Here is a 13,284-nt window from a genome sequence, read left to right as displayed (position 1 = left end):
TGCTGATTCTAAAACCATATGTAAATGCAAAAGACTAGAAAGATCCCAAACAATTTGAAAAATAATAAAGTTGGAGGATTTATAATGATTTCAAGACTTGTAGAAGTTAAAGAATCGAGACTGGGTGGAACAGTTGTAAAGATAACAAATAGGTCAGTGGAACAGGACAGAGGGTTTAAAAATACACCCGCATGTATGAAATCCATTGATTTCTGACAAAGTAGGAAAGGCAATTTAGTGGACCAAAAATAATTATTTTCCCCCCAAAATGATGCTAGAACAATAGGATACCCATAAGCAAAAAATGAACTTTGATCGTTACATATACTATATGTAAAAATTAACTAAAAATTCATCATTGACCCAGCAATCCCTACCAAAATAACACCAGCATTCTTCACAGAGATAGAACAAACAATTCTAAAACTTATGTGGAACAAGGAAGGATCCAGAATAGCCAAAGCAATCTTGAAAAAGAAAACCAAGCTGGAGGCATCACAATCCTGGACTTCAAGCTGTATTACAAAGCTGTAATCATCAAGACAGTATGGTACTGGCACAAAAACAGACACTCAGATCAATGGAACAGAACAAAGAACCCAGAAATGGACCCACAAAAGTATGGCCAACTAATCTTTGGCAAAGCGGGAAAAAATATCCAATGGAATAAAGACAGTCTCTTCAGCAAGTGGTGCTGGGAAAACTGGACAGCGACATGCAGAAAAACGAACCTGGTCACTTTCTTACACCATACACAAAAATAAATTCAAAATGGGTGAAAGACCTAAATGTAAGACAGGAAGCCATCAAAATCCTCAAGGAGAAAGCAGGCAAAAACCTCTTGATATCAGCCGTAGCAACTTCTTACTCAACACGTCTCCAGAGGCAAGAGAAACAAAAGCAAAAATGAACTATTGGGACCTCATCAAAATAAAAAGCTTCTGCACAATGAAAGAAACAAGCAGCAAAACTAAAAGGCAACTGATGGAATGGGAGAAGATATTTGCAAACGACATATCAGATAAAGGGTTAGTATCCAAAATCTATAAAGAACTTACCAAACTGAACACCCAAAAAACAAATAATCCAGTGAAGAAATGGGCAAAAGACATGAATAGACACTTCTCCAAAGTCATCCAGATGGCCAACCAACACATGAAAAAAGGTTCACATCACTCATCATCAGGGAAATACAAATCAAAACCACAATGAGATACCACCTCACACCTGTCAGAATGGCTAACATAAACAACTAAGGCAAGAACAGATGTTGGTGAAGATGTGGAGAATGAGGATCTCTTTTGCACTGCTGGTGGGAATGCAAGCTGGTGCAGCCACTCTGGAAAAATAGTATGGAGGTTCCTCAAAAAATAGAAGTACCCTATGACCCAGCAATTGCACTAGGTATTTATCCAGCGAATACAGGTGTGCTGTTTCAAAGGGGCACATGTATCCCAATGTTATTTATAGCAGCACTATCGACAATAGCCAAAGTATGAAAAGAGCCCAAATGTCCATCAACAGATGAAGAAGATGTGGTGTGTGTATACACATACACATATATACACACACACACACACACACATATACATACGATGGAGTATTACTCGGCAATCAAAAAGAATGAAATCTGGTTATTTGCAACTATGTGGATGGAACTAGAGGTTATTATGCTAAGCGAAATTAATCAGAGAAAGACAAATGTCATATGACTTCACTCATATGAGGAATTTAAGATACAAAACAGATGAACATAAGGGAAGGGAAGCAAAAATAATATAAAAACAGGGAGGAGGACAAAACATGAGAGACTCTTAAATATGAAGAACAAACAGAGGGCTGCTGGAGGGGTTTTGGGAGGGGGGATGGGCTAAATGGGTAAGGGGCATTAACGAATCTATTCTTGAAATCATTTTTGCAGTATATGCTAACTAACATGGATTATAAATTTAAAAAATAAAGCATAAAAAAAATTCATCATAGACCTAAATGTTACCTAAAACTAAATAAGAATTTCTAGCAAAGATTTCTTAGATATAATACCAAAAGTATGGTCCATAAGGAAAAGACAGATAAACTGGACTTAATCAAAATTAGGAACTTTTGCTCTTTTATAGACATTGGTAAGAAGTGAAAAGACAAGCCACAGACTAGGAGCTAAAATTTACAAATCATATATCTGATAAAGGACTTATATATAGAACACATAAATAGTTCTTAGAGCTAAATAATAAGAAAGCAAACAAGCCAATAAAAAATAGGCAAAATATTTAAATGTCTCTTTGTTAAAGAAAATACACTAACGGCAAATAAACACATGAGGAGATCCTAAACATCATTAATCATTAGGAAATGCATATAAAATCACAATGTCGTACCATCATATACATATTAGAATGGCTAAGATTAAAAAGACTGTCAATATCAAGTGTTGACAAGGATGTGAAGCAACTAGAACTCTTATACAATGCTGTGGAGAATGTATTATGGTATGACCAGTTAGGAAAAAGTTTGGCAGTTTCTTAAAAAATTAAACAGAACACCGAACATATGACCCAGCCATTTTACTCATGCGTATTTACTGAAGAGACATGAAAACTCATGTCTAGACAAAGACTTGTATACTAAAGTCCATAATACCTTAGTTCTAGTAGCCAACACAAGTATTCATCAACAGACGAATGGATAAACAAATTGTGGGATATTACAACAAATCCTACTCAGTAATGTAAAGGAATGAATGAACTATCAATACATGCAATAACATGAATCTCAAATGCTACATGAAAGGAGTCATACAAAAAGAACAGTATAAGAACATTTAAAACAATTCATAGTGACATAAGGAAGATCGGTAATTGCCTACAGGTGGGGAATGGGGTTAGAGGAAGGAAGATTTTGGGGGGAGGGATTACAAAGGGGCATGAGAATATGGGAGTGATGGATAGTTCATTATCTTGATAATAGTGATGGTTTCAGACATCAAAACTTACCCAACCGTATACTTCAAATATGCAATTTAGTGCATGTTGCTTCAAACTCAAACTATCTTTTAGAAATATGATGTAGCTGGGTCTGGTTCAAGATGATGATAGAGGAAGAACCTGAACTTACCTTTTCCCACGGACACCCTAAATCTACAACTACGTATGCAACAATTTCCTCTGAAAGCAACTCCAAAACTAGCTGAGTAACTCCTACACATCAGGCAAATGAGAAAAAAACAGGTGAGACAGGCTGAGACACAATCTCGCCATAAACCCAGTGCCCTGTGTAGTGACCCATAATCAGGAAGGAACTTACAACTCTAAGCTTCTCCCTGAGAAGCAAATGGTTTAAATGCTGTATATTGGTACCCCAACTTTTAAGATCTGAACCTGAGAGATGAGCCCCCAAAACATCTAGCTTTGAAACCCAATAGGGCTTGCATCCATGAAACCCACAAGGCTACATAGCTAACTGAGAGACTCTTCTTCAGGTGCTCACGTGGACTCACCTGGCTACACCCCAGGACTAGTGCAGAGGCAGCCGACTAAAAAGGATGATGTATATCGAATTTTCACTCATATTTTAAATCTACCATACTTCTCTATACCACTTTTGATATTCATGGTACAACGAATTTCTTTGAAAAAAAATCTAGAAGCATAACACTGTATGCAAAAAAAAAAATCATTTACATATATACTTTAGTCCCACTTTTCAATATATTTTTTCTTCCCCAGTAATAAAAAGCTCTGTCATGAATTTATTCTGGATAGCCAAGACATAAACTTTCTTAAGACTGATGGATGGGTGGAGAGAGAACAATATTCTAGCCCCAAACTAGTAGGGTCTAGGTCTCAGGAGGATAAATACGTTTCTGAGAAACAAATGCAAGGTTTCCTATGGTCTCCCACTTGCAAGTGAGAGTATATTGTTACTAATCAACAAAATGACACCTCTAAAAATTACCAGGATGGTCAGGGTCAGCATATGGTAATCGTGAAAGAAAAACAAAATAGGCTATTAGTAATCTGAAAACAGCTGGCAATTAAAGCTCTGCTGGAACTAAATACAATCAGGGTTTTACTAAAGAAAACATTTCTTAAATGGTATCCAGTGAACTTGAATTTCCAGAATCTCTAAAAACACTTTACATGTTTTATATGTTGTTTTATTTAATAATAACCTAGCAAAAATCCACTTACCTCCTACAGTATTTAACTATGCTTGCATCACTGTCAAATGCATGTGGTACATGAATTAAGGGGATTGTTTCTAATGGCTAATCTCCCTTTATCAAGGACTAAGGCAGTGCTTTTCTCAGTCATGTGTATCAAAATCATCTTTTTTAAAAACACTTTTGCCTGGGGTCTGCTCTGAGACATTCTGATTCTGAAGCCAGGAAATAGAAAACCAGGCATCTTGAATTTCTGAAAAGTTCCCAAGTGATTCTGATATGCACTTCTGACTGAGGATCACTGACTGATGAGGCTAAAAAACTAGGTTACCACTGAGGCACAGTCCCCAGTTCCAAAAAGAAAATCTTTCCTTTCCATTATATCCCTTGACCCACCCCTCCCTTAACTAGTTAACACTTTTGCTTCCCAGTACAAGGGAAGGCATTCTGTAGTCAAAGGAATGGGGGTAAGGCTGCTGTTCTCTTGGTAACAGATGATGGATATTACTGAGAGATAAATTAAGAAGAACAGAAAAGAGTTATTATAAAAATATGATCTATTCCATGAACAATTAATTTATTTCCTACTCTTACGTCATATCTCCACATTTTTCATGGCAGCCTTCCTCACTGTGATGCTAACTGAAAAGTGATCTGTGCCTGCCTTTCCATGTATAAATTCCCTCTTCGGTGAAGTAAGAAATTTCTGTGACCAAATTACATTTGAAAGAGGACAGGACAAAATATTTAATAAAATCATAATAGGTCTCATTGTGAATTTCTTTTGGTTGGCCCCAAAACTGGATTCACAGAATAATCTTATGTTTTAGAGTTGAAATAAACAATTTTAGGAATTAAAAGTAAAAAATTATTCAACATCACTCATCATCAGGGAAATACAAATGAAAACCACAATGAGATACCACCTCACACCTGCCAGAATGGCTAACATTAACAACTCAGGCAACAACAGATGTTGGTGAGGATGCGGAGAAAGAGGATCTCTCTTGCAGTACTGGTGCAAGTCGCACTACTGGTGGGAGTGAAAACTGCTACAGCCACTCTGGAAAGTGGTATGGAGGTTCCTCAAAAAATTAAAAATAGAACTACCCTATGACCCGGCAATTGCAGTACTAGGTATTTATCCAAGGGAGATAGGTATGCTGTTTCGAAGGGACACAGGCACCCCAATGGTTATAGCAGTACTATCAACAATAGCCAGAGTATGGAAAGAGCCCAAATGTCCATCAATGGATGAATGGATAAAGAAGATGTGGTACATACATACAATGGAGTATTACTTGGCAATCAAAAAGAACAAAATCTTGCCATTTGCAACTACGTGGGTGGAACTGGAGGGTATTATGCTAAGCGAAATTAGTCAGAGAAAGACAAATATCATATGACTTCACTCATATGAGGACTTTAAGACACAGAACAGATGAACATTAGGGAAGGGAAGCAAAAATAGTATAAAAACAGGGAGGGGGAAAAAGCAGGAGAGAGTCTTAAATATGGAGAACAAAGTGAGGGTTACTGGAGGGGTTGTGGGAGGGGGGATGGGCTAAATGGGTAAGGGGCATTAAGGAATCTACTCTTGAAATCATTGTTGCACTATATGCTAACAAATTTGGAGTAAATTATAAAAAGAAAATTTAAAAAGAAAAAGAAAATAAATCAAAGTAAAAAATTATAGAATTATTAGCAATAACACAACTTGCCAGAGCCTTCTAGAATTCTAGTTTCTGTATTAGAAAAGTCAATAACCTGTTCAAGTTTTTTTAATTTTTTTTGACCAGGGAAGAGATTAGTACTGTCCCAGCCAAAACAAACAAACAAACAAAAAAACCCAACAACAACAACAACAAAAAAACAAACAAAAACCAATGTACTTAATTTATGTAGGCTTTTTACCAACATTCCATATAAAAGTTTCTTTAAAAATTTTTTTAGGGGCGCCTGGGTGGCTCGGTCGGTTAAGTGTCCGACTTCGGCTCAGGTCATGATCTCACGGTCTGTGAGTTCGAGCCCCGCGTCGGGCTCTGTGCTGACAGCTCAGAGCCTGGAGCCTGTTTCCAATTCTGTGTCTCCCTCTCTCTCTGCCCCTCCCCTGTTCATGCTCTGTCTCTCTCTGTCTCAAAAATAAATAAAAAAACGTTAAAAAAAAAAAAATTTAAAAAAAATTTTTTTAAATGTAAAAAAAAATTTTTTTTAATGTTTATTTATTTTTGAGGGAGATGGAGACAAAATGTGAACAGGGAGGGGCAGAGAGAGAGGGCGACACAGAATCCGAAGCAGGTTCCAGGCTCTGAGTTGCCAGCGCAGAGCCCGATGCGGGGCTTGAATCCACAAACTGTGAGATCATGACCTGAGCCAAAGTAAGATGCTCAACCAACTGAGCCACCCAGGTGACCCTAAAAGGTTCTTTTAAAATAAAGCTATTATTGAAAGAGATGAACTATTTAGTTATAGAGAATTAACCGGTTTATAGAAAAGGAAAAGGTGAGTGTAATAAGGATTTTTTCCTTAATTTATACATACAGAGAATTAATAACTCCACCTAGAGCTGAAACGGATACATTTTTGAGAGAGAATGAGTGTGTGCGTGCGCACGCGCACGCGCACGTGTGGGCAGAGGAGGGGCAGAGAGAGAGAGAAAAAGAGAGAACCGCAAGCAGGCTCTGCACCATCTGCACAGAGTCCGATGCGGGACTCCATCTCATCAACTGTGAGATCATGACCAAGCTGAAATCAAGAGTCTGACACTTAACTGACTGAGCCACCCAGGGGCCAGTGAAACTGATATTCCTGATGTATTTTTTATTGTTTATGTACTTATGTTAGAGAGAGAGGGAGAGCAAGTGGGGGAAGGAGAGAGAGAGAATCCCAAGCAGGCTCCACACTGCCAGCGCGAAGTCCATTACAGGGCTCCAACTCATGAACCCTGTAAGATCGTGATCTGAGCTGAAATCAAGAGTTGGACACTTAACTGATTGAGCCACCCAGGTGCCCCTATTCTTGATATTTTTATAAATGACCTGAGAGAAAAAGTAGTGGGACACTGTTAAATTCAGAGATAAGGTAGAAGCATTTGCAACTTTTCTGGAGGGAAATCTGAAGGCAATAGTCATCAGAATTATAAATGCACATATGCTCTGACCAAGTGATTACACTTCAGATTTGTCTTACAGACACTCGTACAAGGGCTCCATGTTCAATGTTCGCATTGTTTATGACAGCCAAAAACTGGAATACCCAGTTTTTAGAGGAATAAATTAACATACATAAGATATTATGTAGCAATTTTTAAAATACAGTATTCACTGTGTGCCAAAAACGAAATTAAAAATGCAAAGACTACATAAAACCTGTTGAACAGAGAAGTGTTAAGATTTTATGAAGTTGTCTAAGACGCAGTTCTTACCAAATGTCTTGTGTCAGGCCTTGAAGCTTGTAACTGTTCAAACTCTTCTATTTTTGCAAGATCTACATCTTCTTTTAGTTCCCAAGTACTATCTTCATACGGTAATGAGCACCACTTTACTAAGTAGTAAATAACAGGCTGTAAAAAAAAATTTTTCATTTTACCATTTTGAAAAAGAGTAGCTAGAAACAGTTTCAATATACTCACCCTACATCCATAAAAACTAAGGAAACATTTTTCAGTGTTTTTAGGTCATTAATTTTTCAAGAACAGTAGGTTTTAACATTTGGCAAGTTTAGGTTTTTAATTTTTTTAACTAAATATTTACCTCACCAGTGTCTTTATCTTCACAAAAAGAGACTTCTAACACTCTGTCTACTTCAACGTAGTCTGGGTTAAATGGTTCCTCTTCCATCTATAATTAAAAAGTAACTTGATCGATATTTGACAAAGAAGTAGAAAGATAAAAGCATTACAAACACAATTTAACTAGCTATTTTCTATACAGCAAACGTAAGTTTGATTTCAATTAAATTTTCAATGAATGGGATACTTCCCTTTTAATTTCCAAAAGATACCTACGATGTTTGTCTATACTATGAATCAGCATGTTACATATAATAAAAGCAACCAAATAACACTAAAAAATAAGGTACCTTGGACGAGTAGCTTACTCTAGAAGACACGTTCCTTAAAATTTTCCATAAAGGGTCTCTGTACCTTTCTTTTGCCACTTTCCTCAGGTCTATGTGTTGGAGGCCAACCACCCCACCTGTAGGCCCATCTATCAGTTGTATCAAACATTCTTGATCTACTGATGATTCCTGGGCCCAGGACCCAATGACTTAAATGAATGAGGACTCTCTATCTGAGTGACCACAAATTGCACTCATTTACTCTTCAACCTAGGTGCGCTTCTTTCCTGCAGTTTCCTACTAGGCTAGTGATAACACAGCACTGCCCCCGCCTCCTTATTCCCAGTTACACAAGTCAGACATGGAGAAGTCAGCTCAGATTCTTTCTCTTTTTTAATCTCCCACATCTAATAAGTCATCAATTCTTATAGATTCTGCCTTTAATGACAGCTCAGATTGGTTCCTCCTTCCTCATTCTCCCTGCTTCGTCACTTCTTACGTGGACTCTGACAACCTCCTAACTAGTCCTCGACTACCTTCTTGCCTCCCTTTAATCCATTTTCACATTGACCCTCGGGTGATCTTTCTCAAATATAAATCTTACCCATGGCTCCCCTGCTTCAAATCCTTCAGTGACCCTCCCTTGTTTGGGGATCAGGCCCACATTGGTTTGTGCGGAATAAACAGGATCGTACCTTTTCCTCCAGCCTCACCTCCTACTGCTTGGCACAGCTGTACCCCAGATTTCATGCTCCCAAAGTACAAAAACACAGCCTTTTCAAACTCCATGTTATGGCACACTTCCATGTTTTTATACTCGTTCTTCTCCCTTCTGAATGGATTGTTGTTCCTTCTCTTGTCTGCCTGGCTGTTTCCTACTCATTCCTCAACGCCTTACTTTCAATAGCCCTTCTCAACTATCTCTGCTGCCTCTCCTCCTCTGCTTAACCTTTAAATACTGTAGTGCTCCATGGTTCTGTCTTTAATTCTCTTCACTGTCTCAAATCCTTCCTGAACAATGGTATCATCTCGGGATCTCTTGATAACAAAGACACTGCCCAACATCAGAATGGTAACGAGGTACTTTAAGACAATCTGCATAGTTCCAATTTATGTTGTACCTGAGTCAAGTGAGAAAAATTAGCCTTTGTGAAAAGTTAAAAGATTATTATTTCTAAAATCTTTAGCTCATTAGAAATTTCTGTATTAGAGTGAGGAGGTGAAAAAATTTTGACCTCCCAGCATCCATAAACTGAGGAGGTCATTAGAATCATCAAATTTTTAAAGTCGATTTTATAATTAGAAAGGAAGTAAGAGTAACTTCATGGTGCAAAAATCTGCCGGATACCACCATAATCTAGTGATTAAAGTTACCACCACCAGTAATGGGGCAAATAGGTATTGTGCACTTCCTGATATGATTTATTGAGAAGGCTACAGTATCATTTCTGTGGTGGTCTTTTACTTTAATTCCAGTGGAGTCAATACACAGAGTTACATTAGTTTCAGGTGTACAATATAGCAATGTTCTTTTAACATGACTTGAATCCCGAGGAAGCATCAGACGCCACCAAATTTACCACCTATACTCTTTTTTTTCTTTTTTTTTCTTTTTTTTTTTTTTTGAGAGAGAGAGATAGCAAGCGAGCGAGCGAGGCAGGGAGAGGGGCAGAGGGAAGAAAAACAAGAATCCTAACTAAGCAGGCTCCACACTCAGTGCAGAGTCCAATGCGGGGCTGGATCCCACAATCCTGGGATCATAACCCGAGCCGAAATCAAGATTCAGATGCTTAACTGACTGAGCCACTCAGGCGCCATTACCTATACTCTTAAAAATGTTCAAGTAATGAAAAACAAAGAAAGACCAATTAAAAGAGATATGACAACACAATTCAACATATGATGCTGGATTGGATTCTGGACCAGTTTAACAAACACGAAGACACATCTTTTGCTATAAAAATAGTGGAGCAGTTAGTGAAATATGAAAAAGGTTTGCAGATGGGTTAATATGACATCAATGTTAATTATATTATTATGTAACAGAATTCTTGAAAACTTAAATACTGATGTATTTGCAACTTGCTTTCAAATGGTTTAAGAAAAAAGGAATGTTCATGGGAGAGAGGCAGAGACTGAGGCAGAGGGAGAACGAATGTGAATGAAAAGCAAACATGGTAAAATGTTAACATTTAGGGAATCGTGTTAAAATATATGTGGGAAAATAAAATGTACAGCATAGGGAATAGAGTCAATGGTGCTGTGATTGCTGTATGGTGACAGATGGCAGTTACACTTGCGGTGAGCACAGTGTAACATACAGACTAGTGGAATCACTATGTTGTACACCTGAAAGTAATATAACATTGTATGTCAACTATACTTCAAGTATAAAGATAGATATAGATACAGATATATACGCATGTGAATTCATTGTACTATTTTTACAACTTAAGATTTTCAAAATAGAAACTCTAAAAAAAACTTCAAATTAAAAAGTTAAAAAAAAATTTAGATGAATCTAAAACTGCTCTAAAATAAGCCCATTAAAAGAAGAAAGACAAAAAATTTAGAGCAGAAAAGGCCATCAACTAATAGGTGAGACCGTTCAAGTGAATTATTCCTATGATGTTTTTGTTCATACACACACCACCTGGCATAGAAAATATGCAACATATTTCATGTACTGAAAAATCTTAAATTTCCATTTATTTGCCACATTACCATTTCCATTACTTGAATAACTCCGCTGATAAAATTCTTTGAGACATTAACCCACTCATATTCAACTCTTAAGTACTGAAATACATGTGACTTTAAAAATACAAGAAAAAACTAAAAATAAAATAAAAATAGAAGAGTTATCTGCCACTCTGAATTATCAGTGCTCCTGCTGCAGCTAGTTTCCAAGCTACATTTGGGGAGAGAAAATTACTATATGAAGATGGCATTTGTATTCAAATATCAAACTTGGAAGCCTAAGAATTAAAATGAATAAGACTTAAATTGTTGATGAATAACACTAAATGTGTTCAGAGTTCAACACATAATAGTTTCATTTATTTCCTTTTCTTACGTCTGCAAAAAAATGTGCTCTTTGTGCTTGTCTCAGTTTGAATCGTTTGATTTTCTGCTGGATCCTTTTATCTTTCAAAAGCTGCTGTTCTGTGGCCCACTCACAGTGAAGATAGGAGCTAAAATGTTTATAAAAGCAATATATTAGAATGACAGAGAAAACCATGTTTTGTTTTGTTTTTTTTAGATTTATTTTTAATCATAGCATCCAATACAAAATATTCAACTTTATGAATAGGCAGCTCATCATTTCATTTAATGCCAACAGACTCCGTACAATTTCTAAAATAAAGCCACTGTGATCATTATATCCTAAGGAGACTGTAGTATAAACACGTGCAATTTGCCACACAAGACAGAATGGTAAACCAAGTCATCAGGGCAACGAGATGTGATTTATCAGTTACTTCTTCACTGTATTAGTTTTGTTATGATCAGAAAGCTAACTTATTTCAAAGCCAATGTAATTTTATTTAAAACACTTTCTGTCACATAAGTATAGGAAAAAGTGGAATAAAATCTGAAAAGTTCAATAACATAACAAGTAACGTCTATAATTTGTAAAAGAATATTTTATTCTTTCATTTTGATGTTAATAATTAGTGTTTTCTGGAAGAAAATCCCCTTAAACTTTTTTTTTTTTAATGTTTATTTGTTTTTGAGAGAGAGACACAGTGAGAGGGGAGGGGCAGAGAGAAAGGGAGACACAGAATCCGAAGCAGGCTCCAGGCTCCGAGCTGTCAGCCCAGAGCCTGGCATGGGTCTTGAACTCACGAACCGTGAGATCATGACCTGAGCCGAAGTTGGACGCCTAATCGACTGAGCCACCCAGGTGTCCCCAAATTCCCTTAAATTTTAACATAAAGGGTTTGCAGCCTTTTAAGTTCATGCATTAATTAAACACTTTAAAATGCAGATAAAATAAAAATAATTTAACTTAATATATTTAAATGTTAATTTATATTTAAATCAGTATTTTCTATTATTTTTCTATCTCAGATACTTACTAATTCTTGTATTTTACAAAAAATTCTTCTGTATCAATCATCACTCCAGGTGATACCTAAGGAAATAAAATCAACACTTAGGAGTGTAACACTCAGGCCACGTAAAGTGTGCAACGTAATGTGAGATTACTTACTTCCTTTTTTGTAATTCTAGAAGACAGGATTTTATCCACGATTGCAGCATCTTCTTCACTTGGATTCTCCTATGGGAGGGAAGAAAGAAAATACGACGTCACATTTTAAAAACTCCTTTAGTTGCTACTTTGTAGGTTTACGAACACACTAAAATTCAGCGGATGTTTATTGAGCATGCGTGCCGGGTGTGGTGTTACATGTTAGGAATACAAAAATGGAAAAACATCACTGTTGTTACTGTCCTGGTCAGCACCTGCGTCTTCATCACCGGACACGTACTGTGCCTAATGGGCTCAGCATGATCATCAGCACTTCATGTAAATATTAACTCATTTAACCCTCACAAGTACACAACAAGGTAGGTACCATTATTGTCTCCACTGTACCAATCAGGAAGCTCAAGCACAGAGAACATAAGTGCTTGCCCAAGGTGTCAGATCACTCAGTTGGCAGGTGAGTGGCTGGGCCACAATCCAGACAAGGAAGGTGACAAGAACGCGCAGAGAGGAAGATGCACGCTCAGAGATACAGAGCGTGCACCCATATTCATAAGGCCAGAGGAGTCAGTGCTTGTGAAGAAGTGGCATGAGGTAAGGCCTCCCTCCCATCCCCCCGCCCCCCAAAAAAAAAAATCCACACAAAGGGCTCTGTGCACTGGGCTAAAAACACATCATTCTATTCTGTAAGACTTGGGGAGCTATTAGAGGAGGTTTCAGTAGAAAAGTACTATGATCAGGACTATAATTCAGAAATATTCTGCAAAAAGGATAGCATTTGGAGGAGTTTCAGAAATACATATGTAAGGGGTGAAAAACAAGGTGATAAACTGTATGAAGAAGCAAAGGA

At 37.2% G+C, this 13,284-nt stretch overlaps 1 protein-coding gene across 11 annotated transcripts in view; it reads right to left on the bottom strand.

Annotated features, from left to right (window-relative positions):
* The window catches only part of CHD9 (chromodomain helicase DNA binding protein 9), a 233,692-nt gene that overhangs the window by 78,820 nt on the left and 141,588 nt on the right, over positions 1-13,284 (bottom strand). For all 11 annotated transcript variants that reach the window (XM_019455939.2, XM_053906106.1, XM_053906109.1 and 8 more), the window contains 5 exons: positions 12,438-12,506; positions 12,304-12,359; positions 11,298-11,415; positions 7,915-8,001; positions 7,587-7,724 (listed from right to left, as the gene is read on the bottom strand). In XM_019455939.2, coding sequence (XP_019311484.2) covers positions 7,587-7,724; positions 7,915-8,001; positions 11,298-11,415; positions 12,304-12,359; positions 12,438-12,506 — 468 coding nt within the window. The remainder of the gene's footprint in view (positions 1-7,586; positions 7,725-7,914; positions 8,002-11,297; positions 11,416-12,303; positions 12,360-12,437; positions 12,507-13,284) is intronic.

This window comes from Panthera pardus, unplaced genomic scaffold, assembly GCF_024362965.1.
Source record: "Panthera pardus isolate Hobbes unplaced genomic scaffold, ASM2436296v1 HiC_scaffold_18, whole genome shotgun sequence".
NCBI classification, from domain to species: domain Eukaryota; kingdom Metazoa; phylum Chordata; class Mammalia; order Carnivora; family Felidae; genus Panthera; species Panthera pardus.
The sequence above is the reverse complement of the archived record's forward strand: the minus strand, read 5'-3'. Positions and strand labels throughout refer to the sequence as shown.